Source organism: Thermobia domestica, chromosome 16, assembly GCF_964235325.1.
Source record: "Thermobia domestica chromosome 16, izTheDome1.hap1.1, whole genome shotgun sequence".
NCBI classification, from domain to species: Eukaryota; Metazoa; Arthropoda; class Insecta; order Zygentoma; family Lepismatidae; genus Thermobia; species Thermobia domestica.
Window position 1 is genome coordinate 153,525,922 of NC_137469.1, and position 26,577 is coordinate 153,552,498.

The window sequence follows — 26,577 nt, forward strand, 5'->3', positions numbered from 1 at the left end:
AGCAGCATTAGGCGTTGATCAAACAACAGTCTCCAAACGCTTGAAAGCCATGGGAATGATTCAAAAGATGTCACATTGGGTTCCACATGAATTGAAAGACAGAGACGTTGAAAGACGAAAAACCATTTGCGAATTGCTGCTTCAACGACAGAGCAGAAAGGGGTTTCTGCATCGAATTATTACGGGTGATGAGAAGTGGATCCATTACGAGAACCCTAAACGAAAAAAGGCCTGGGTGAAACCAGGTGAACCAGGTCCATCACAACCAAAACGAGATATTCACTGTGCAAAGGTTATGCTGTGCATATGGTGGGATATGAAAGGTGTGGTGTACTATGAGCTGCTGCAACCGGGTGAAACTATGAATGGAGAACGTTATCGACGACAATTAATGAGTTTGAAGCAAGCTCTGGCCAGAACACGACCAGAATGGGAGAACAGACATGATAAACTTATTGTTCAACATGATAACGCTCGCCCACATGTCGCAAAACCGGTCAAAACCTATTTAGAAAATGTCGGATGGGAAGTTTTACCCCACCCGCCGTATTCACCAGACGTTGCTCCTTCGGACTACTACTTGTTCGATTGCATGAACAACGATTTGATTGGACAGCGGTTTACTTCTTCAGAAGATATCGAAACATGGGTCTCTGACTGGATCGCTTCCAAGGATGAGGATTTCTTTCGCCACGGAATCCGTACGTTGCCTGACAGATGGGCGAAAGTAGTGGCTAGCGATGGACAATATTTTTCTTAAGGTATTTATGTATTTTGTGTTTGTACTACAGCTTCAATGTGTGCGTACCAACCGCACGAATTAATTCCTAGACCAAATAATTTCACGCAAAATTTAAGTATGTAAATCATCTTACAACACAGTTCATGTGACGTTCACACTCTTCAGTGTTGAAGCCCGCTTATTTTCGCATTTTTTCTTCGTAAGCTGAGTAGGCACATTTTATTTTCCATTTGCGACTCCAGTTTGTAACTCTGAAAGAGTGCTGAATTCTATTTTATTTCGCATGACTTTTTTGTTTACATGAATATACTTTCTCCACGAACAATGTTCATGCATTCAGTTACATCATATTTGCTAAAATGGAGGCGAGATAAAAATGCTTCCTTATATCTTCATATATTTCTTAAGTTTGATTAGATATGCTGAACATTAATATTTCAATAGGAAGTTTATCAGGAAAATGAAAAGCATTATTCTGTCTTCTGCAAGTACGAAGTCCATACTTGACAAGTCCAAGGTGTAACGATAACTTTGAGATTCTTGAACTTTGAGAGTTGAACTTTAAGATTCTTGCATTGTTCATATAAAGTACCATAAATCGTATCTTCTTTTTAAAATAATATAATTTCTACAACTATATTAATTAAACGTTGCTCTGGCTATATTTATATACAAGAATTTAACTTCACAAGTAAGAAAGCTCTGTATGTGTTTTGCAGGGATTAAGCAGAATTTCTGAAATCGATAAAGAATTCAGAAAATTTCGAATTAACATTTAACGATTTTTAATATTTGCGAATTACCAAATGTTACTTCATATTTATTATTATTAGTTGGTTCGTTAGAGTTAAGTGTATCTTTTCAATATCTCATAAAGATAGGCCGGCAGTTTACGGTAGGTCCAAACCACCGTAAGCACTCAAATTTCAAAGCTCTTCTACGGGAATGGTACCCGAGACCCCATGGATCAAATGTTTTCGCAGTAGTCAAGAGCAGCCCAGCTCCCGCAAAGTGGGCTTTGTGATGGATAAACACCATACTGTGTGAATTTTGTGAGGTTCCCCCCTACTTCCTTGATTTCACTATTTTGTTGATTATCGTCATTACCGATTGCCTCCTTAACCTAGGATTATAATTCTGGGACATTAAACCAAAAACAACAGCAGATAGAATTATTATTATTATTATTATTATTAATAATAATAATAATAATAATAATAATAATAATAATAATAATAATAATAATAATAATAATAATAATACTTGATATCTAAACTACGTTATGAATAGGTATCACAAGTCTAATAGAACCACTATGTCTGGTCATCTGTTGACAGAATTAGAGTTCAAAGGGTTAAGAGATATAGTTTCTTAAGAGTTTGTAACGAAAAGTAGTTTCTCGTAGTAGATTGACTGTCTCAAAAATAGGTTCCATACTCTCCGTTAATTCTATATTCAACTCAGAAGTTTTAAAAATTAACCATTTCAGGTTTTAAAATTGATTACCATAGAACAAAAACTACTAGATATCGACAAGTGTCTAAAGAAATCGCACAATAACACTAAAAGTGATTGAAATTTACTAGTACTTCCAGTTCCAATATTGATTTAGATAGAGAAGAAACGGTTAGAGATATCAAGAATCGGTTATTTTGCAATAAGTCAGCTTTCCAATAATAAATTTAATCTACTCCGTTAGCCGTCTTTGCAAACTGAAAGCGGTAGAAATAAACTGCTTATCATGTTTCGTCTCACAGTATTTCCTTATTACAGCCGGAAGATATAGATCTGTTTCAGTCTTATACTTGCTAGAGGTCTGCACGGGCTCGGGCCTACAAAGCATATATAACTTCGGGCCCGGGCCGTAAATTTTTAAATATACAATCTTATTTCTCGGGCCTTTCCGGGCCTAACTTTGTAAATATACTGTACAACGATATTTATCGAACTGTTTTTCCTGGAAAACTTTTAAAGCACAACTGTGAAATTAAACCTCTAATTGCTGTAAGTGAAAATACAATTTTGCGTTAATTATTAACTTTCTGTAATTCGGGCTATTTAATTATTACACGAGCTCGGACCTAAAGGCTAAAACATATTTCGGACTCGGGTCAGGCCGCACATTGTAAATCCTTTATTATTATTATTATTATTATTATTATTATTATTATTATTATTATTAATAATAATAATAATAATAATAATAATAATAATAATAATAATATGCAGAATATCCAACTATATAACTCTGTGTTTATTTATTATTCGGTTACAGAAAGTTTATTATTATTCTGCATATGTTCATTATTACCTTTTTTGTTATCTTCTTTATTTTTTTTCTCCCAATGACGATTATTTGGAACTGCTTTTTTCACGTTTTTTTGGACTACTCCAGTATTTTACTTTACTATTGGTATTATGGTATTATTTTCCCTTGTTTGATTTTGCATTGCTTTTTGTGTTTTTCTGTTGCTTACATATGTGCTTGCTTGAAGTTTATTGTTTTCGGTATTTGATGTCTATTAGATGAATCTCTTTTTATTTTATATTTCCGAACTATGCAATGCACAAGAGTTGGAAGACTTACAGAACACTTATCTCCGTCTGTCTGTCGACTTGTGTCAGAGTAACAACTATAGGAAATATCGAGAAGCAAGGTTTGGAATTGATTCAGAATTCAAGAATATGATCCATCTCCTTCGTTAACTCTCCATTCAAAGCGGAAGTGGTAGAGATAAAGGGTTTCCGGTTTCAACGTTGATCACTACAGAACAAAAATCGTAATTTTCAGGTCGTTTATTTTTAAAAGAATCAGTTGAATGTAGCAAGAAAATATAACATATCCCCTGCAACCACCTATTAAAACCGGAAATAACATAACTTTACTTAAGGTTTCAAAACAAATTCAGAAAGTCTTTCCCCTCATAACGCAGGCCATTTTAAATATCAAACTTTGTAACTTTGTTACCCTCCCAAGGTAAGGTATGGTGAGGTGTTTGTACCCTGTTACCCTCCCTTACTCTATTTTGTTTAGGACTGATCATTTGTTGTTAAGGTGTTTTATCTTTCTAATGGTGTTAGCGCGATAGACAGGGTGAATGTGCGTTTATCACTGTAGTAAAGAAACAATTTGTTGTTTCCTTAAATTACCAACTGTTGTTTACTCCAGGTTTATCCAAATATGTAGAAAGGGTAATCAAATAACACTGTACCGCTTTCCTCGTACAGGCTCAGAGAGTAACATTTTACTTATTTATTTCACTTTCTCTTCGTTTGTTTTGCTTCTTGTTTCTAGTATACTAGCAGCGCTCACCCCGCTTCGCTGCGGTCACCCCGGAACGCAATAAACTTTGTTACTTAGATAATTTTTACTTTTTCGCTTTCAAGTGATATGATAAAAACCATAGAAGATTGCAGTAAATGTTAACATTATATCGCCTGTCATTTATGTTAACCCGCCCCGCTTCGCTGCGGTCACCCCCGAACGCAATAAACTTTGTTACTTAGATAATTTTTACTTTTTCGCTTTCAAGTGATATGATAAAAACCATTATAACGCCTGTCATGTATGTTAACCCGCCGAGTGACACGGTCATGCGGGTTGCATATAAATACGTTTATTTTTATACCTATGATGAACTAACAAAGGATTTGTACGTAATGGACACCTGAATGGTCAATTATCTCAAGACACTGGTAATTGAAAATTAAAGTGATATGATAAAAACCATCTAGGGTCCAAATCCTAACAACCCCCCAAAAATGAAAGAAATCGGTTCAGCCGTATTAGCGTGATGAGCGGACAAAGGATTTTGTGCGTTCTCTTTTATATATATAGATTCCTCCTACTATTTAAATAAAGGATGTGTTTTAGAGGTTGAGAACTTTATATTAAAATAGAACACAGAAAAATGTTTTCAATCTCCATGAAATTGGCTTTTTTTTACAGTCCCTTTTATGCTATTAATGACTGAATATGATTTCGGGAATGTGGCCATCGCGGCTGGCACATACCTGGCATAATCTGGAGGTCCAATTTTCACACTCTTTTCACAGTAACTCAGGCTGTATTTCGGCAAAAACGCGTCGAATATTGGCTTCCAAGCACTCAATTGTTTCTGGTTTCTCGGCGTAGACATGCGACTTTATATATCCTCAGAGAAAAAACTTTAATAGCGTCAAATCGCACGAACGAGGTGGTCAGTTAACAACTCCATTTCTTGAAGTTAATCGTTTGTCAAATATTTCTTTCAGTAAATTAATTGTGGCGCCCATTATGTGGCATGTGGCATCGTCCTGTTGAAACCACATGCGTGCAACATTAATGTCTGTTAATTGAGCCACGAAAAAGTTAATAATCATGTCTCTGTACCGCTCATCGCTGACTGTAGCGTTCTGACCAGCATCGTTTTTGAAAACATATTTACCAATAATTCCACCGGACCATAGATCACACCAAGCGGTGACCTTCTCTGGATGTAATGATGTTTCGACAATGGCTTTTGCCGCATCGCTCCAAATGCGGCAATTCTGTTTATTGATATAGCGATCTAACCAAAAGTGTGCTTCATCACTGAACAAAATTTTCAAATGTAATTGTGGATCAATAGCAATGTCCTCCTCAGCCTATTCACCAAATGTACGGCGCGAACGATGATCGAGTCGCTTCAATTCCTTCACCAGTTGAATCTTTAAGCACGTAAACCAAGATTTTGACCCAAACTTTTCCATAAAGTGGCTGGACACATGTTTAATTGCTGAGCACGACGATGAATTGTCACATTTGAATCACAATCTACACTATGCTGCACACCATCAATCGCATGTTGTGTCCACACTGTACGACTCCTTACGGGATGAGTATTATCGTTTAGAGTAAACGTATTGCGAAAACGATCCGTAGTTTTTCGAATTAATCCCTCTGATGAACGATTATGATCATTGTAAAATTCATTTGATGCCCGATGAGTTTGACGAATTGAACCATTGTTTTCAAAATAAATTTGCACAATTTGCAAACGTTGCTTCGGCATGAGTCCATGGTTTGACTATTCATGATGAACTGTCAAACCAAACTAACCTCAAAACAACCGAGAACTGTAATTTCAGCTGCCACAAGAAACAATATTGCCAGTTTAAAGTTCTCCGCTTCTTCTTCTTCTTCTTAAAAAAAAGCTTTGAGGAAGCTTCTTGATTAACTTCATAATCCCAGAATAAACATTACATAAATATTGTATTCTATTCTGCGATTACTATTTTCATAACAAAAAGCCATAATCTATATGTACAAATTGATGTTTAAAATGTAGATATGTGCATCTGCATTTTCCAGTTTAACTATGGGATACCTGGAGCTATTTCAAAAAATCTTGGTACACATATGACTTCATAAAAATTCATAATTTTTGGGGTCATTCAGCTGAATATTGATAAACCCTATATCATTTAAGTCCAACCTCAGCTCTAGCACTCTTAGGAGAATGAGAAAGGATGGCATATAAAAATAATAAGAAACAATCAATATCAGTGTCCATAGTTTTGGCGTTGCTGAAATGAATAAGGACAATACCGATGCCATTTAAGTTCATTCCTATCGATATTAGAAGCGAAACGAAATGAAAAGTAAAATGTTCAAAATAACCGAGATGAAAGTGGAATTCAAAGTTTTCGGAATCACTAGAACGGCTGACATGCTGAAAATATCTTTTACTTTGATAAAAGGGCCTGTTTTAGGGAACAGAACGTCTCAAAATTTACGTTGAAAGTAGATAATCTTATTAATATTTAACATTATAATTCCATTGACATGCGTATTGTGAGGGGAAAGAAGATCAAATCTTTTCCACAAACCTATTCTCCCCGTGCCAAGAACGGACTTTTCAACAAGTAAAATGATATATAGAAATACAATGATTTATGCGTTCATTACAATTACATTTTTACCTTCTTCAATTCAGGATGCAAAATTCTCAAATTCCTGACACGGAATATGAACTATTGCTTATCAATGTATTTTTAGATTAGGTAAAGAATATATCACCTCAACTTTGTGTAAGTCCGTTAACACTTACCGTCATATATACGGTAGACTTCCGAATATCCGGCTCGCGACTATACAGCCTCCGTATTATCTGGCCTAGTTTTCTTTTACCATAATTAAGTTGGGAAGGCGTTACATTGGCAACATTGCCAAGGCATTGGAAACGGGCGTCTGCCATGATCCTCCTACGTGTCGTGCACAAAATACAAATTGTGGCAGGAAAAGAGCAGCGTTCTGCTCCTTGTTCCTCCTTCCTCGTTGTTTTGTCAGTGTGTAACGGACCTCAATACACTACGGTTGCTGCTGTTCCTGATTACAACTGTACAGTGCATACAGTACTGTATTCGTAAATTGTTCTTGGCGTGTGCTTAATATTTTTTCTAGGTGTACTACAGTGAATTATCCGCCTACCCTTTCGCCATATTAGGGCAGATAGTCGGTAGTTTACTGTAACTCACTTATTCCTCTTCTTATATATATATATATATATATATATATATATATATATATATATATATATATATATATATATATATATATATATATATATATATATATATATATATATATATATATATATATATATAAAACATTAAAATTTAGTTAAAACTCATACTCTGGTCATTAATGCTGGACATTATTTGTCTCATACTTCCATAGTTCCTCCGGGGTTGGTGTCCAAAATACTGGCTCACAAATATGTTCACAAAGGAAAGTTAAATTACATTTTCAGTTGAACTTCTCATGTAATGCACAAAGACTAAACTAAAGAATGAGGAACACATATCAATTATAATGAAATATACAAGGTGTATCAAAAAGAACTTTATAACTTTGAAAATTCACGTGATTTCTTCATTTATCTTACATATATGGTTTTGGTGTTTTTTTGTAGCAGAAATGTGTTAAGTTCTTTCTCACGTAGTACAGTACCTCAGAAACAAGCAACTGCTAGCACTACCTACAGTTGGAGTAATTATTTCTGACTTTACTGGTCCCGAGCGTGCTAGCTATGTGTTTTGCTTTGAAGAATAAATGTCTGCGCCAGTGTTGCCAGATTGTGCTACAAGCAGGGCCGTAACTTGTGGGGGCAGGGGCAACTGTTCCCCAGGAAAGCTATCCGCCGTTCGAGGGCGACCCATTTTAAGACAAAATTTTCTTACTCTATACACGATACGGACATGAAATTATACATGAAGTATCAAACAGGTACGTTACATAAACAAACAGCACACAAAAGGTCAAAAAACAAAAATGAGTCGTCGGCCAATTTCAGTAAAAATGTCTACTATTAGGAGCCGTAGAAACAATATTCATTCATATGGCTTTGAGTTTTTTTTTTTTTTTCAGTATTGTCCCAGTATTGTAAATCAATTATTTAATCAATGTAAATCAATGTATTTTTTTTTCAGTATTGTAAATCAATTATTAATTAATTTGTCGTGTATGGAACGGGTTTAGGGGAGTAAGTAACGCCCCGCATACCTTGCCGTGCGGGAGGGCTCACATGCTCCGGGGAGGGGGGGCACATAAAGAGTAAGAGAAAGATGGAATGAGGAGGCCAAGAATTAGAAAAACAACTATTCTAGGAGGCCCAAATACGCGTATTAATGTTTGTCCCGCCAGAAAAAATCTAAGTTATGGCACTGGCTACAAGTAGCGAATTGGGAGATTTTGAAGTGTCCTCGCTACAAAAACTTCAAGTTATACTAGTTTTCGGGCTACTTTTAATTATTTGCTTGCTATCTTTCAAATACGCTATTTCTCTTATTTTCATATATAAAATCACAAAACATTGTTGGGTTTGCGTAACACAATTTTTTTTTTTCGTCAATATAGCTTTTATTAATTTGATAAAATGAACATAGATTAAGGTTATTCCTGAGCTCTCAGCGGTGCATGTGATCTTTATTTGAGAAAATTAATCGTGCGTTCATTATGTTGAAATTTTATATTGATTGAAAATTACTTGCGCAACATGGACATATATATTATATAAGTATATAGGTAATTCGAGCTACCTGTATATATTTTCTCCTCCTCGCCAAAACAAGTGATTCTTAACTTTCTAGTTTTCTTTTATATTAATTTTCGTAGTTTTGCTGCAACATGAAGGATTGAATAGTCAAAACTATATTTCTCGTTGTATTTAAGTTTGGATCCGTTTTTACCCTACCTTATCTAGTGAAAGTTTTATACATGAAATTGAGAAGTACCCCATCAGGATTCTGCCGCCTATTGTCGGACAATTTGTCCATGCCGACCAGATGCCGCGGTCGGATTGCCGGCGCCGGACGCCGGCATCTTTCAGCGCGATTTTCGACCGCGACGAATAGTTGCCTTGGCGAGCGGTCGGCAAACAGCCGGAAATGAGCATTAAATGCGCCGGCACCGCCGTCGGAAAGTTGTCTTGCCGAGCAGTCTGCAAACAACCGTAAAGGCGCAGTAAATGCGCCGGCGCCGCCGTCGAAAAGAGGCCAGCATAAGGAGTCGGCAGAGGGTCGGAAAGAGGCCTTTCCGATTGTATTGCCGGCTCTGACGGTCGGCAACAGTCGGCAAAGAGTCGGCAAAGGGAATTTTACTTGACGATTTTCGACCGCTTGCCGCCTCGGCAAAAGGTCGGCAACTTTGAACAAGTAGATCGTCGTGCCGCCGCGGAAGGGTGCCGGCTGCCTCTGGCGGCCCGCCACCGTCGACGGCGGCAATCCATCTTTCAGACCGCGACGTCCTGATGGGGTATATATGAATTTTAGAAGTAGACTATGCTACGTCAGTTTTTGGTAGAAATTCAACTACTTAGTATAGTTTGAAAAACAATACTATAGCTATTACTTAAGGAACCGGTTTTTCGCTTCTTCTGTAAAATTACAAAATTATGACTTGGTTTAGTTTGCCTCTGAGATATAGATATAATAAAATCATCACCATCATTATAATTAACCATTATCAATCCACTGCTGGATGAAGGTGTTTCCAATTCTTCTCCACAACTATCTATCTTGGGCAATTCTTTTCCATGCTACTCCCCAGTGGTTCTTGATTTTGTCACACCTTCTTGTATGCGGACGTTTCTTAAGCTGTTTTTGTCTCGTGGTATCCGGTCTAGAATTGTTTTCGTCCATCAATCTTAATTTCTTCTTGCAATGTGTCCATCACATTTTCCAGTCCATGTTAAAAATTATTTCATTAGTACCAGTCATTAGTTGCCAAATAATACCTTTCTGTATATATTTGTGCTACAAATAGTTCAAATCCGCTACTTTTGGAGCACAGACACGCTACTTCTTGATCTTCGGATCTGGCAACACTGGTCTTCACTAACTGTGCAACGTAATTTCCATACAAAATAGGATTAAGTTCCTCACAGTAGGTCTACTATTTATTAGTGTCGAAATGTTTTATTGAAACTGAATGTTCAACGAGACACAACAAATCTTTAGGTCACGCCGTACATCTGAAGACGTTGTAGAGCAAGTGAGACTTCAGATAGGATTTGCGTCGCATCGTCAATGGGAGCCACATTAAACCTCTTTAGGTGAAAGTTTAAAACATCTATGTATTTTGCTACAAAATGACACCAAAATCATGTCTGTAACATAAATAAATAAATAAATATGAGCTTTGAAAGTTGTAAAGTCTTTTTTGATACACCCTATATTAATTGTGCATTATAAATACAAAGTCTTTTTTTTTTCAAAGAATCTCTCGGTTTAGTTTTTTTCTTCATGACTTTTAGTTCTTTTCGTCACAGTTATTCATTTGAAATCTCAGCTGCTGATAGAAATTGTTCTTCGCCCTCGAGTTTATAGTACTCTTTTGATCCTATCGTACTCCAACTGATATAACATTATCTGTGTATTCTTAGAATAAAAATGACACGCCCAAATGGCTTCCTGATAATTTTTAGTAATTTACGATCGGTGATTGTACTCACTAAACACATGTATTACAGGATAAATATGAAACTATTCTGTATACTCATGATGAAAAGCGAAAGATATATAAATATTGCAACGCCATGATATTCAAAAGAACTACAAATACCATGACTATAAAACAAAAAGTACTTTGTTTAACACAAACAGTGTGCAACTTTGTGTATAGGAAGCAACAGATGAAAAACTAAGACATGGATACTTCTGTGAGTGCTATAATATTCTATGGGATTCTGTTTTTACCTGTTCTTTTATTACTGATGGTGTTTGGAAAGAAAAGAGCAAGAATTATTTATCTCGTAAATAAACTTCCGGGACCGCCGGCAGTTCCTTTCCTTGGAAATTCAATTCCTCTTTTTATGTCTACCAGAGAAGGTAAGGTGAAAATAATACTACAACAACAAATCTTTAGAATTTTCTGATAAAGTATTAATACATTTAAGTGGTTTAAGGCTAATACACAACATAATACTGTGAATTATATTTCCAATAAATTTCAAAAAGTTATTCATGATCAGTATATTTGTAAATAGGCCTATGTGTCGATGTCCACGACTGTTTTGAGAACCATTGTTCAGTGTTATGAATTTCTCAAAATAGGTGATCATAATAAAGGTTATATGCAAAATATTTGATGCATGGATTTGTTCGCGTGAATGTTGTGCGATCATTGTTTATAGGAATGATGCCAGTTAACACGATACATGTGAGGCCCGTAGCGTAGTTTTTTAATCCATAAACTGAATTACTTCAACTAACGCATTCTTAAACAAAGTGTCCAGAAGATTATGTGTTGTTACCTACGAGAGTACATATTGCAAAGTCAATGAATTCAAGATAATGACAAGTGTTCCCTGCACAACCATGCACTTGGGAGGGCGTGATACATCTCTGGAGTAAGCACTCTTCAAATAAAATACTGTAAGCACTTCCATTGGGGTTATTACGCATTCTGTAATTTGCAATTAAAATTATTATACTTTTGATCACGAGGGACAAATAGTGTTCAGTTTGATTTCAGTGAACTCGTTAGGTTCCTTCTAGAGGAAGCTAAAGTACTTGTAAGCAGGCTAATTCCATCAAGTAGTAGTAGGATAGCAAAATTTGTTTCAGCTACTTTTATGTACACAGTATTCATTTCCATTTGTTGAAAATGTCAAACGTAAGAAATAGAAAATTCTTTCAAAAAAACGCTCATATTTACAAAGAATACTGAAGAACGGAACAGCGAATAGAAACACTAAGATAAGCTCGTAAACAGTAATGAAAATTTTCCGGTTCACAAAAACATACTCCACTTATTCATACATCATTGTTTAGTCAAGATGTGAGGTGGAAAATTTTCTCCTATATTTTTCCGGAAAATTTTCCGTTCTTAAGAAATATCAGTGAATAAGTAACAATTCTTCAGTATTCATAAAATTGATTGAATTCATATATAGAAACGTTAAAAAGTGAAAGATCGTTTAAAGAATAAGAAAATTTTCATGGCTCAGACAATTTTCAGTACGATGTAAGAACTAGTGGAACAATTTTTCATGAATCGAAAAATTGTCTGTCCTTTACAATGAAAATTTTCCGGAAAATTTTCGGACTCAAAAGCATACTCCATTGATTCCTACATCGTTGTTTAGTTGAGATGTGAGGTGGAAAATTTTCTTCTATATTTTTCCGGAAAATTTTCGTTCTTAACAAATATCAGTGATTAAGTAACAATTCGTCAATATTCATAAAATTGATTGAATTCATATATAGAAATGTTAAAAAGTGAAAGACCGTTTAAAGAATCTGAAACTTTTCATGGCTTAAACAATTTTCAGTACCATGTAGGAACAAGTGGAACAATTTTTCATAAATCGAATGAATAAGTGGAATATGTTTTTATGAATCGCAAAATATTCATGACTTTTAATAAATTGAAATTTTAGATAATAGAATGAGATATTTGTACTCTACGAACTCGAGGTATGTTCTCTGCACTTTGCATACACACACACAGAGAGAGAGAGAGAGAGAGAGAGAGAGAGAGAAAGAGAAAGAGAGAGAGAGAGAGAGAGAGAGTAGTTGAATTCAGTTGATTTTGAGTTTAACGTCCCTTTCAACAGAGAGACTATATAAAACAGTACCAACTGATTAACGTGGAATCCGAACTACATGAGCTCCCGCTGGGAATCGAAGCCAGGTTTCCCATGCCAAAAGCGCGTATGCTAACCGCTTAGCAACGAAGGAGCTCGCAGAGCAAGAGAGAGAGAGAAACACTGGAAAATTTTATTTCCCAACTTGAAATTGAAAATTTTCCGGTTCCCGAAAGCTAATTGGAAAATTATAATTTGTTGCTGACTAATTTCCTTCTACTGAAATTCAATTTTGTAGCTCTATGTGCAGTTAAATAGTGGAAAATTTTCCACCTAACATCACTTTACATAATATCCAAAATTGTCAGGCCTATGAAAAGTGTTTTCCACCTGTTTCTACATCGTGATGAAAATTTTCCGATCTATGAATATTCCTCTTACTTGTTTCTACAGAGCAATAAAATTTTTCGATTCACAAAAAAGTTGTTTTACTTCTTGCTTCAAAATGATGAAAACTTTCCGACTCATAAAAAGTTCTTATTTTTCCATATAAGGCAGAACATATTTGGATTCATGAAAAATTGTTTAACTTGTTCCTACATAGTACTGAAAATTGTCTGAGCCATGAAAATTTTCAGATTCTTTAAACGATCTTTCACTTTTTAACATTTCTATACATGAATTCAATCAATTTCATGATTGCTGAGGAATTGTTGCTTGATTACTGATATTTTTTAGAACGGAAAATTTTCCGAAAAAATATAGCGGAAAATTTTCCACCTCACATCACTACTCGTAAACTTTCACAAAGCTTTGATTTCAAAATTAACAAAACTAAACTGAGGGGATCATTTTGTTATATTCATCACATCGACATGAGAAAATACTTTCGAAATAATAATAATAATAATAATAATAATAATAATAATAATAATAATAATAATAATAATAATAATAATAATAATAATAATAATAATAATAAAGCTGTAGTTTCGGGATCGATGTGATTACGGTCATGACAACAGTGCCGTGCCGTGGAGCACCAGCTCCCGCGGCAAAAGTATACGACTGTGCCCCCGTACATGTGAGTGAGGTCAACAGATCAACTGCGAAGGGCCACCATGGTTGGCGCGAAGGGTAAGAAAATTTTCAGAAATAAACCCTGCTTTTCCTTGATTTTGAACACTTTTTTTAGTACTTCTTTCCTTCCATTTTATATATGTGCACATGCATTTTCCTATAGTGAGTAACACTATAGGACCACATCCTAAAGCAGGAAGAGGATTTAAATAAATACTAGTAATATTCCAAGTAATTTTTACTCTCCCTCTCTTTCTTTACTTCTTTTTTACTCCCGAATTTTGCGCTCCTTACTTCGGCGCCCGGGGCAGTCACCCTACTCGCTCCCTCCCCACACGGCACTGTACTGCATGACAATGGAATATTCCCACTTTGCAACTTCCCACTCAACACGTCCCCCTTTGCAAATTCAAAAGGAAAGCCTGGTTTCAAATCATCGGTTGTACGTATGTAGTCACGTAAAAAAATAATTTACTACCCAGGCGTAGAAAGTTACAGCATATCTGAAAAGTTACTCTCCGAAGGTGAAATAAAGCTGACAAAGAGCATTCGTTTCTGACCACGCAATTATTGTTTAAGTAGTTCTCTTTTGCACCATACAGAACATTCAAACTGTGGCAGATAAGGAAATATAATTATACATAGGGTCTAATAATAATCGGTATTACAATTATGGAACCCAGAGCGTCTCAGTCGCGAAAACTCATAGAATAGTAAATTAACTGTCGGATGCCATTTTGCCTTTCTAGTTGGTACCATTCTTTCTAATAATGCTGATATGGATTTCTTTTATGTTTATCTCATTGCTACGAGCTATCCGTTTCTACACTATAAAGAAAAGAGAAAGTTAAGAGAGTAATTGTCTGGAAAATGAGAGTTAATTGACACAATTTGTATTTAGGGTTTCTGAAACTTACTTGAGGCACATATTTTGACTTTCTTCTTTTACACATGATAATTATCAAATCACTATTGAGAAAATAAATCATTTTTGCACGAGACTGCGTGAGTACTACAGTTCAGTTACTAGACCTTTTTAAAAAATGTAAATAACTTTGACAATTGTTCACATTTTTTTTTACATTTTAGTGCATTTTATCTTATCTGAAATAACTTCACAATCTTGATAATAACATATGAGCATTTTGATTAAGCATCAGTGTCAAGTACAAAACAAATACATAAAAACAAACATTAACTATGAATCAAATTGGAAATAGAGTAAATTACATTAATTTCTATGTATATAACTTGACAAATATCATAAATTTGGTGTATAACTATATATAAATATATAATTGGGTAGAATAATATTGTGGGTCCTTTTTTTTTTCAGACGATTTGTGAAAAGAGCACGTTGTGTTCCAATCCCAATTATTTCGCACTTCTGGCAAGTGAACGTGAACAAATTTTTGAGCTTTTCAGTAACAAAATAAATAACATTTACTTATTCTCGATGGTTAAATTTTATACCAGTTTGGTGCGAATGAAATATCCATCCTAAGCGTATAAGGATATTTTCATAGGTCAAATATTGAAAGCCCAATAACCAAAATAGTAAGTCCTACATCCACACACTTTTCTCACCGCTCAGACAAGGACTGGATTCCGTGTCGAAAGAGATCTGTAAAATGAAGAAATACTAAACCACACGTTGCAATCGGAAAAAAAATCCAATCATCGGAACAGGTTTTCCTTTCCAAGAAGTAATCGAGAGGCCAGAAGATCCTAAACATCTGGATATCCCAGCCCGCTTGTTGAACATGTATAGTGTTTGAAACATTAGTCCATTTCTGTATTTTGTTGCTGAGATATAATTTTTCTTACCGGACATCAACCTAGACATTTCATTTACATCAACGTAACAGCATTAGCTATAATTCAAAATAGAAACTCATGAAAAATAAACATTATTCGTAAAGTTGACAAATTCATTTTGGTGAAATAAGGGCTTCCGTTTTCTTTTCTTTTCTTTTTTCTTCTTTTGTAAACTTCTCGTGCTTGATCACCGGAAAGCAAATGGCAAATGTTTGATTTTCAGCGGAATTAGTATGGTTGGGAAATGAAATTAAATTTCAAATCATACCTCATAGGACTATCTAGTTAAAAGGGAAGATAAACTAGAAACAACAGAAAAATCAAGAATTTCGTCCATGTGTATGGGGATAAGACAACTTTCATTAGATGCTGTACTAACACACACATAAAAACTAAACTTGCCTTAATAGTATACTCAAACGGATGGCTGGTTGAATGGTGAGAATGGAATTTAGTGCCCCTTTCAGCATAGAGACTGTATGAGACTGGTAGACCTACTTCTTGATGTGGGATCCGAATTAGATGAGCTCCTGCCGGAAATCAAACCCACGTCTCCCTCACCAAAGATGCCTGCACTAACCACAAGGAAGTACCGGCAGGTACGGTACAGGTGTATGTCTGTGTATGTACATAAATAATTTGTTTCAAATATCTGAAAACTATCGGAACGAATTTACTAAAACTTTCACTTTACTTGAAACTTTTATTGATAGTGTCTATTATTGAAATATTATGCCAGTCCGTGTATTATGATTCTCTCTCAAGTCACCACCTTTTCATCTTATGTTTCAGTGAATATTTATTACGCTGATGTAATTAGTGATATAATATTTTTCAATTTTAAATATCCAGGTGTGCTTAATTTAACTTCTTTTTTATTTAAAAGGAATATTTAAAATTCGTCGTGAGCTGGGAAGAAAGTATGGACCTTTGTTTAGGATATGGGCTGGAACGATCCCAACGGTTCACATCATGGATCCAAACGATTTGGAGGTTAGAAAAAATATAATTAGTTGTCTTCTTAGAAAATAGCGTCACAATTTTCAGTATTATGTATCCTTTTACTATACAGTATGGCGCTAAATTCGTTGTATAAAAGCAGAGGAGTAATTCCTGAGAGTAAAACAAACAAAAAGGTTCCAATAAACATGTTTTAGAATCCTAAGGTACTCACGCAACAATTTTTATGGAGGTAGTTGGAGACTACTTTATATCATAGGCCCGTAGTCAAACTCCCTCTTTAAAAATTGTTGTAGATGTACCGCAGGATTTTTGGATAGGGCACATACTAGTTCCTACGTGAAGTCTTGACCCAACTACGGTAGGTCCCATGGTTTTGGAGCTATGGACCTTTAGAATTCATTTTTTCATGTTTTTGGCAGCCTATAACACGTAAACGATAGGGTTTTCGCCCTATGTTTATTGGAACATTTTTGATTGTTTTTCTCTCTGGAATCACTCATCTGCTCTTGTACAACGAATTTAGCGCCATATTGTATATATATATATATATATATATATATATATATATATAATTAGAGCATACTTGGAGTACTGAACATTTATATGATACTAAAACTGTTAGTTACACAACTACTATCATTCACAAAAATAGAATAATTATTGTAATTATTGATACATGAATTGTATGTGCATAACATGTGTCTTCCTTCTGTCGCAGACTTTACAAATAATAAAGCAAACAGATTACACAAATATAACTACTTGTGACTAGAGACTAACTTCTATTTGTTTGAAGATGGAATTTGGTAGTGCACACGTAATTTTAACTTGAGCTTAAATCATGTAGCCTAGTAATAGACGTCAATGTATTAAATATTAAATGAAAGGCGTAACATTGAGCATACGGAGGAGGAGAGACAGAAGCAAACAACAAGTGCATATTGCTCTTAAAACGTTATTGAGCCCGATGGCATTTAATTTCAACTGAGCAATTTGATAGTGGAGCCGTGGGTCCTCTCGTAAAAGTGATGGGAAACAGATGCAAATCGGTGTCTCCCTGAATTTAATTTCTGCTTGTGGCACAATACAATAATTTTACAGCACATGGACATCAGAATTCTTTGTTAGAAATTAAATACAAGAGTCGGCATATTTTTTTCATGGTGCATGTGCTAGCCTATATCTTAATATACTCTGCAGAGCTTTCTCTCTGTACATTCTCTATACATTTAAGTGGTTAGTAAATGTGGATTGAACGTGCTTGTTTCTAAATGGACCTATTGTTATAAGATCGTGACGCAACTTGTGAGGCTATCTAAATTAAAGATATTGTATTTCTTTGTACAAAGCTAGAAATAACGGCTCTGGAAGTCGATGCATTGACCGTGCGTCACCCAATTGAACGTGTCATATATAATCGGCGACAGTCCTTCGTGCGTCGTAACGCCACGACTAGATTGTTTGTCTGTTTCAATATGATGTACACAAAAACATGGATAAACAGATAATATACTTAGTTTTAAATCGTTTTGTACCTGTAGAGATTTAGTTTCAAATAGTAGATAAATTTCATGGTTATTGGTTATTGCTCTATCAGTATCCTTATACTTGATTTTGACAGTATAATAAGTTTAGATTTAACATATTAAGCTTTAGACCTTGAAATAGCAGGAAGTGGAAATTCTAATTTTTGTAGACTAATTTTAATATCTTAGAAATATTATATTATTAGCTAATCTGTTGAGTTAAATATGTTAAGTGGTTTCCCATAACTTACAGTTAATCCTGATCTCTGTCATGTACTTGTAAAGTAGTCTTGGTTTGAACGATATTCTAAAATATTGTCTCAATACTGTAGCAAAGGTTATGGTCAAGATAAGATGGAATATGATAACTAAACTCTGCTCTATTTAAAAAAATCTCGTTTGATAGAATTGAAAAATAAAATGTTTGAAAGTTAGAATGAAAATAATAATTAGCTGGTAGTACAGAAACGTTGCATATAGATATCACTTTTTTCAGTGCTACTTTCGTCTAGTTAACCAAAGAATAGAAAGTCATATCTGTAACCATCAAACTGTTTCATCCTCAAGAATGCAGTTATGCTTCTACACCTGTAACGAAGGTCTTGTAGAGCTGCCAATGAGATACGCTGATATACGCTCTCTGTATTCCTCCAGAATCAGTTTATAAATATTAGGTTGATGCGTTAATTTCACTTTCAAAGGGAAAACTAAAAACTGCAGCACTTGGCTAGTGAAAGTAAATTCCAGCTACAATAACATACATGTCCAGTCACTCAAGCAGCGATTATATTCATGACGAGAAACGTTTGAAGTCTGCAATGCGAGGCTGTCCTCAACTGTACGAAGAATAACCTGACGACCAGGGAACATTTTAGAAATACATTAGGAAAACAAGCTGAGTGACAAACTCAAGAAGATTAGGCACTGTGCTTTGAATGACATGTGAGGGTTCATTTTCCACCACGTGCGAAAACAATATATGTAGGAAACTGTTGGATATTTGGAGACAAATTTGCGGTGCATTTTGTGTACAATGACACTTTCTCCTCAACGGAGAAAACACATGATGAATCGCTCTCACCATAAACAATCATACCTGCAACAACCCCTTCTTCGAGTGGAGAAATCATTTTAGAAATCATTCTTGAGCTTTACCACGATCTATTCATTGCCTTAACCATTTATGGTTGTCGTAGGAGATCCATGATCAGAAGTGACAACCTGATAGGAGAAATATTTAGGTTATCCCGTACACTCGGAGAGCTATACGAATGAATGGAACTGAATGAGGGAACTGCACAAGAGATCTCCAGGTGATCAGTGTCAAAGTGACATTAATGAGTCCAATGTTTCCACGTTACTGATTGTACAACGTCTCCTGAATGACAGTTGTATGAAGTATGCAGCAGTGTAATGCCAGGATCTGCAAGGCCTGCAATGCAGGTAGGTCCATCGTGGCTTGGAATCTGCAAACTCTAGATACTGTTTCACTGCGATTTTGTGGAGTAGTCTTAAGTGTTTACAATAAGTAAAACAGAAGAATTATCAAAACATCAAATAAATCCATGTTTTACAGCAGTTTTGCGATAAAGATGATCCAGTTATTAATAACGTTCACAGATTCAAAAGCCGGAGAATATCACTGATGATATATCAGTTCTCTCTCTATGTTGTGCATACTACTTTCCTTTCTGCAAGTTTTGCCATAAAGTCAGCAGATTCCAATATTATGAAAAGATGAAGTTTAAATCAGGATAACTGTAAGAAAACTGTACCAAACGTAACTTTTATGACACTCTTCTCTTACCTATTCAGTTAGGAAATTGATTAATCTGTTCTAAATATTCTTTTACTGCAGTGCAAGTAACTTTTAACGTATTGTAGAAATTAATTGTGACAGTGAGAAGATGACTGGAGTTTTAATAGCAACCTTACCGTATACAGAAATGATAAAAGTACTTGGTTACTGAAAATTGAACCTTTATTTTCTGTATTGATATTAAAAATATTAATTTTGCCCTCAATAGTTGATGGTAAATAGTACAGTAACTTGCATTTTTCTTCACTACAATGTCACTAATTGCAATTTATGTAGCTGCTGCTATGTTTTAGATCATAGTTTTAACTGGCCAGAAATTTTTATTTTTATTTAGATGCGGTCGAACGTAGTAATCGTTAATGCACTAGGAATATACCTAGCTCGTCTGCAATTGCCATAATTTACTGATGTGAGCTTTTATGTATTCCTGAGGAGCTGATGAGAACATGCTGCAGCATAGGTTCCTTTTTTAATGCTGTATTACCTGCTACCGGTCTGTTCAATAACTACTCTTGCCCCAAATATGTTGTTGATGTTTCTCGCTGCAATAGATATGAGGGATGTCCTAGTTTAAACGCATAAGGGAAATAATTTGTAATTGTGATTTCTCTTGAGCAGGTATCCTTTCACACAATTAAGTGCAATGACACACTGCCCTCTGACTGACTGGGCATCTCACACTATGTTTTGTATACTCATCGAATTTGTGATGTCACACGTGTGTCCTTGGTCCATTCAGCTGTTGTTGTATTACAAAGGGTGAGTTCCCACCAGACGTAAAATCGGACAATTCAATCCCACAAAATCTAATATTACTTATATGTTAGAGGATGGGTGAAGATAAGACAAACCAGACATGAATATGAGAAACTGAGAAGTGGTAATGTATAAAGGTTTATTCAGTTATATTGAACCAAATTAAATGTGCAACTGTACCTGGTTTGTGCAACCCATCACCATGCGATTACCACAAGGAAATCAACAGTATCATACAGTAGAGCAGTGTGGTCGAGTATAGTCTGATGCCACCGAAACTGAACAAATTCTGAGAAGGAAACTGAACAAATTCATTGTGGCCTTCCAACGCTAAGTTTATGGCGTCACACACCGTAGAAAGGTACAAAGTATGTAATTTTGCATAGGCTGTGCTACTGTGATACGGTACTATACAGTAAAGAGTCCTGGGCCGATCATACCGACACGAACTCCTGTTTTATTTACCAAAAGTGTTCATGATTGTGGTCGATTTCTTGTACAGTCTACGAAAGGTGGAGTGAAATGTCAAAATCAATGTTATGTGCTACCAGATTCATGTCCTGACCAAAATGTATCAGCATGAAATCCCAGCATTGTATGGACAAGGCGTGAAACAAGACGAACTACACCAAGACAAGGCATCTTTTCACAGAGCGGAAACATCACTGGAATTCTATTGCCGTATGGAACAGGAAACTGAACTTGCGGCAATTTCCTTTAGTCACATCTCTGTCAAGAGTTCAGTTATCAGCCTAGTGGACTATTATGCTTTAGGACTTCTAAAGCGGCGCCTTTTTCATAGTCGAGTTCGCACCACCTGTAGAAAGTCTGTAAATAAGAGTGGAATACAATGCCTATGTCCCATCTAGAAACAATGTCTCTTAGTGAAAACTTCGATGCTAGACAATAGACAGTAGAGGTGCCCTGCAGATCTACTACAGCCAGTAGTGGATACACGGCATTTAGTAAATAAGATGCATATTCAACTTCGACTCAATATAACTGAATCAATCCCAGTACTCAAGGTGGCAACACGCAACAATCTTTTATATTTCACGTATCTGTCTATGAGAAAGCACATTTACCTTTAACGCAGTAAGGGGAAGACACGGAAAAGGAAACACACGTTGGAGCTCGGAAGGAAACTCATTCGAGGTAAAGCCAACTACTAGTACAGATACGAAAATGCTGTTACAAACTATTCATCGTAAAGAAATTTTACTCACAGTGCTGATTGTGAAAGAAGTACAAGATAAATTCCATGCTAATTTTAACAGTGATCCACCCGTCAAATCATTAATACATGAACTCATAAAGAAGTCTGAGCAAAAAGGATCCTTGCATGAATACCCGCGTTGGAAGAGAACCGAGGCAAAGAAGTGAGTTATACGCCAATTCATATTGCAGAGTTTCACTCCAGAAGCAGAAGAGAGCAACATGCCGATGCATCCTGAAGGACTTTAACTTACAATCATGAAAGACAATGGCTTTACCGAAGTTAAAGCGCTCAGATCATAATCAACGTGTACAGAACTACACATACCTATGAGGTGATTTTCTCGATAGGAACTTCTACTTCATGACAGACAGGGAGTGAGTCTACCTCAATTGATAAGTTAGTTTATAGGATACGTGAAATCAGGCCTGTCAACATCCTACTAAAACATTCAAGCTATCGCTTCATGATGTAAAGGTATGTACACGCTGCGTCGGGAACAAGAATAGTTGGACTCATGGTGGTTTCTTTGGAGACAAAGAGTACTCAGCATCTTATATTACCTATTAGTGAGCCCATCGTGGACCAACTAACAGCAGGCGAACAACTTCTCGCGTATTTCTGGCAGAACTGCGCGGCATCGGAAACAGCACACGCCTCCTGAAAGCAGTACAGTATGTTTGCATAATACGTGTAGAGACGGGAAAATGCGTACCAGTACGCCAATTTGTTCAATCTATTTGTATGACCACCTTGCTGTTCATGTTGTTCATCACTTAGTTTGGATTCTGTTTACCTTGGCTTACTCTGATTATTTTAATTCGAGTTATGTATATTGTGTCTATAAAGTACTTCCTCTAACGCTTGAGTTTAAGTATCGCTAATGTACTTTATGTTTATCCAAATTAAAAAAGAAACAATCATCCTATTTTGTTGAAGAATAATGGAAAAGATCGGTTGTAACCCATCAAGAGTACTTATGCAACAGGGGAAAAGTAATTATTCAATTGACAGTTATTTGTTTCTCTTATGTATCTCTATTGGCATTAACTTCTATTCCGCAGAAATCTTTTTACGGAAGCCTTCAGAAACTTGAAATGAATTGTGACACTAAATTCAACGTCCTTTCAACAAAAATTGAAAATTGACCTTTCATTCTCTCCTCCGTCAATATTGTTGATTTATTATTGCTTAATACAGCTTAATGAGATCTTCATGTTATATGGTGGCCGAGTTCGGTTCACGGTGGGAACTCAGATGGTTCATACCCGAAATTAAGTTAAAGATTCACATGTGGTATAGTCTTGGTGTTTAAATGGACATAATCTTCACACATATCATTCAACTAAATCCCTAATAAGTAACTAATTCTTCATAATGAAGTTTAATCTAATCTTTTATTAATTTCAGGTTGTTCTAAGTAGTACAAAGCATTTGGACAAAGCACGGTTTTATACATTTATGCATCCTTGGCTTGGCACTGGACTGTTAACTAGCACAGGTAAATTCTCTTATTATTTTCAGTAACTTAAGTTGTTTATAAATTGTAAAAATTGCAGGAAAAAATAATATTGTATCTTAGACGAAATTTTAACTGTTTTATGGTATAGTATTACATGTAATAAAGAAATATAGAATGTGTGGGTTGTGGTTCTACAAATTCTTCAATAAACATTCCTCCCACATGATTAAAATAACTACAGGTAGTGCAGTTGTTCTAGAAAGTCGATAATCATGTTACATTTTGTGCTCGTGGTACCTCCCAGAGTTAAGTGCAGGGTTTCCTTCTACATACAGATGATTACTGGCTTAAACTAATTAAATTCTTAAAGATAATCAAGAAGCTTGTCTTAAATATGAGTTGAGAATGTCATGTGAAAATCAACAGTGGTAATGAAACACACTTTCTTGACAATTGAGTGGATATTTGCTGAGTAGTGTAAAACAAACTCTCATATTAACATCAACGAGTATTAGTTTTCTGATTTTGAGTTGCTTAGAAATCATCAATGACCATTCCTTTGAACATCACCATCTTAAGTTTAAGTAAGCATTTTAATAGTGTGAAGCACTACACGGAAATAATTCGAGTATTAAATCATTTTTAAACTTTCAAAACAAATATTATCAATCATTATATACATTGTTTGTATAAGAAGTGAGACCAAATTTTGTGGATAAATTTATTGAAGATTTCGGTACAAATAATTAAACAGCTTCAAAAAAGGACCCTTGGGCGACGATACACTTTTGTCGACGATTTTTCCATGCATGGATGGCGCTCCCGAAGTTATTTTCCAGAATGTCCTTCAAGCATGGAAGCCCTCTGCTACGGTCGCATGGAGGTGTCCTTTGAGGACTGTCTTCACTCAAGGAAGAGAAAAAAGTCCGCAAGGCCAGATCGAGACTGTAATGGGCTGGGGAAGCGGAGCTGTGCCGTTCTAATCGAAGCAGATATGGCTTGGTGCATCGTCATGATGCATTTTCCAATTGGTGGTAGTGTCTGGGCCCACAAGGTAGAAACTTTCCTATAGTCTTTCTAGCACTTCCGCATATAAAACACTAATGATGGTGTTTCTCGCAGGTACAAATTAGTGGTGGACCACAACCTTGATGTCAAGGAAGGCAATGAACATGATCTTGAACTTTTACATGCTCATTCAAACCTTCTTTTTGGAAGTGATTTATGTCGGTGCCATTTGGTACTTCGGCGTTTTGTCTCTGATTCGTATTGAAAAATCTATGTTTCGTTTCCGGCTATAACACTGTTCAAATATTTTGGGTCTGTTTGAAGCCTTCAAGATCTAGCCTTGAAATCATCAATGACCGTTTCCGGCTATAACACTGTTCAAATATTTTGGGTCTGTTTGAAGCCTTCAAGATCTTCGCAAACAAGCACAGAATTTTCCTTTGGCCGTGCGTCAAAACTTTCGAGACGAGCTTGCGACAGGTTGTCTTTATCTGCAAATCCTCGATAATGATGGTGTCCACAGTCATTTTATCAATTCTTACGCGGTATGCGATCATTTGAACACCTGATCGCTGGTCTAAGTTTAACGTATCACGTACACGTTGCGCATTATCCTCGCTTCTACTCGTGGACGAGCGTCCTGCACGGGATTCGTCTTTCATATTAACTTGTCCGTCTTTAAAAGAAGTTGTGCCATCTCAAGACAGCAGATTTTGAAACACATGTTGAATTACGGCCGCCTCCGTAGTCGAATATCTGAGACCCTCAGAGAATTTAATGGTGGAGTTCTACTAGAAGGTTGGCTGGCGTTAAACTTTGGTCAAGCCTATAGACAGGAGTTAACTTAAACCACGATATGAGCCGCACGGAAGCTCGTGGCGACTGGCGTTAGGTGCGCTTTGAAGCTTTCTTTCCCCTCCATCGAACCAGCCTATTATACGTGCCTACAATGTACAATCGGGCCGGAAGAAATGATCTCATTACTTTTCATACAGACCCTGTATATTGTTTTCCTAACGTCATATCTATTTCTTTATTTTATTCTAACGATTTTTTCAATGGCTTAAACACCAGCATCTTTACTAGAATACTTACTACATACATAAATGTTAAACGTAATAATAAAAAGCTTGGAGTTTTATTTTGAATTCATTTCTATTGCTTTTAACGTTAATCTTACGCGTTTCGATACAAACAGAACCATATTTCAGATAGCATGAGTTCCAATTTTGTCTAATGTGTAAAAAATTGTTGGAATACACATCAAATCAATGCCATATTGCAGTGTTTCTTAAAGTGTGGGTCGCGACCCATTGGTGGGTCGCGGACTGTTTTTAGTGCGTCGTGAGAAGTTTTTTTTCCTTTTAATTGTGAAAATTTTATTTTGATGCAGAATTATATATTCTGAAGTACTATTCAGAAAACAATGAGATGAAAACTAAGTGGTTACTCAGAGCCCTGCCCTACAATCAGTAGATATACTGGGTTAGGGCGGAAAGAGAGTGGCGAGTCAAAATCTTTCACCGGGTAGCGCATTGGTCGTGAGTAGTGTTAGCTTTGTGTTTATCTTTCTATGGGAATACTTTACTCCTTTTTGCGCATGTGTACAATTTTATATAATACTGAGAAATTTACATTACACTTGCTCGATCGACACCGACTGATATTCTCGTACCGACAGGGCCACTATATTCATAAATTTACATTACAATTTAGTTTGAAAGTGAGATATTTACGACAGACTCAAAAGAAACGAACTAAATTTTGATTTATTAAAATTTAAGCATTGAGCTCTACTTTGTAACATTCGTCGCTCGGGATGTTCACATCATCTCCAATAAATTCCATGTTAATCACTCGTACGAACTGTTATTGAACGAACTGGAATTAGAGATGTCATTTACAAATTTTAATTGCTTTGAAACACATCACCATTACGTAAAATGTCACTATGCATTTGAATAAAAGTAAGTGGGCCACAAAATTCGTTTATTATTTAATGAGGGTCGTGATAACAAGTTTGAGAACCACTGCCATATCGGATAATGATTTGTTGTGCTCTGTGCTATGATCACTGTGTGGTAGCACCTAGTTATAAGTTTGCATGACCTTGAATAAAAAGAGTATCATGCAACAT

The 26,577-nt window shown here is 35.8% G+C and overlaps 1 protein-coding gene across 1 annotated transcript in view; it reads left to right on the forward strand.

The window, feature by feature from the left end:
• Positions 1-26,577, forward strand: part of LOC145672659 (uncharacterized) — a 115,920-nt gene that overhangs the window by 59,539 nt on the left and 29,804 nt on the right. Inside the window, exons 13-15 of the mRNA XM_081741823.1 lie at positions 10,910-11,092; positions 16,577-16,683; positions 23,381-23,471. Coding sequence (XP_081597949.1) covers positions 10,910-11,092; positions 16,577-16,683; positions 23,381-23,471 — 381 coding nt within the window. The remainder of the gene's footprint in view (positions 1-10,909; positions 11,093-16,576; positions 16,684-23,380; positions 23,472-26,577) is intronic.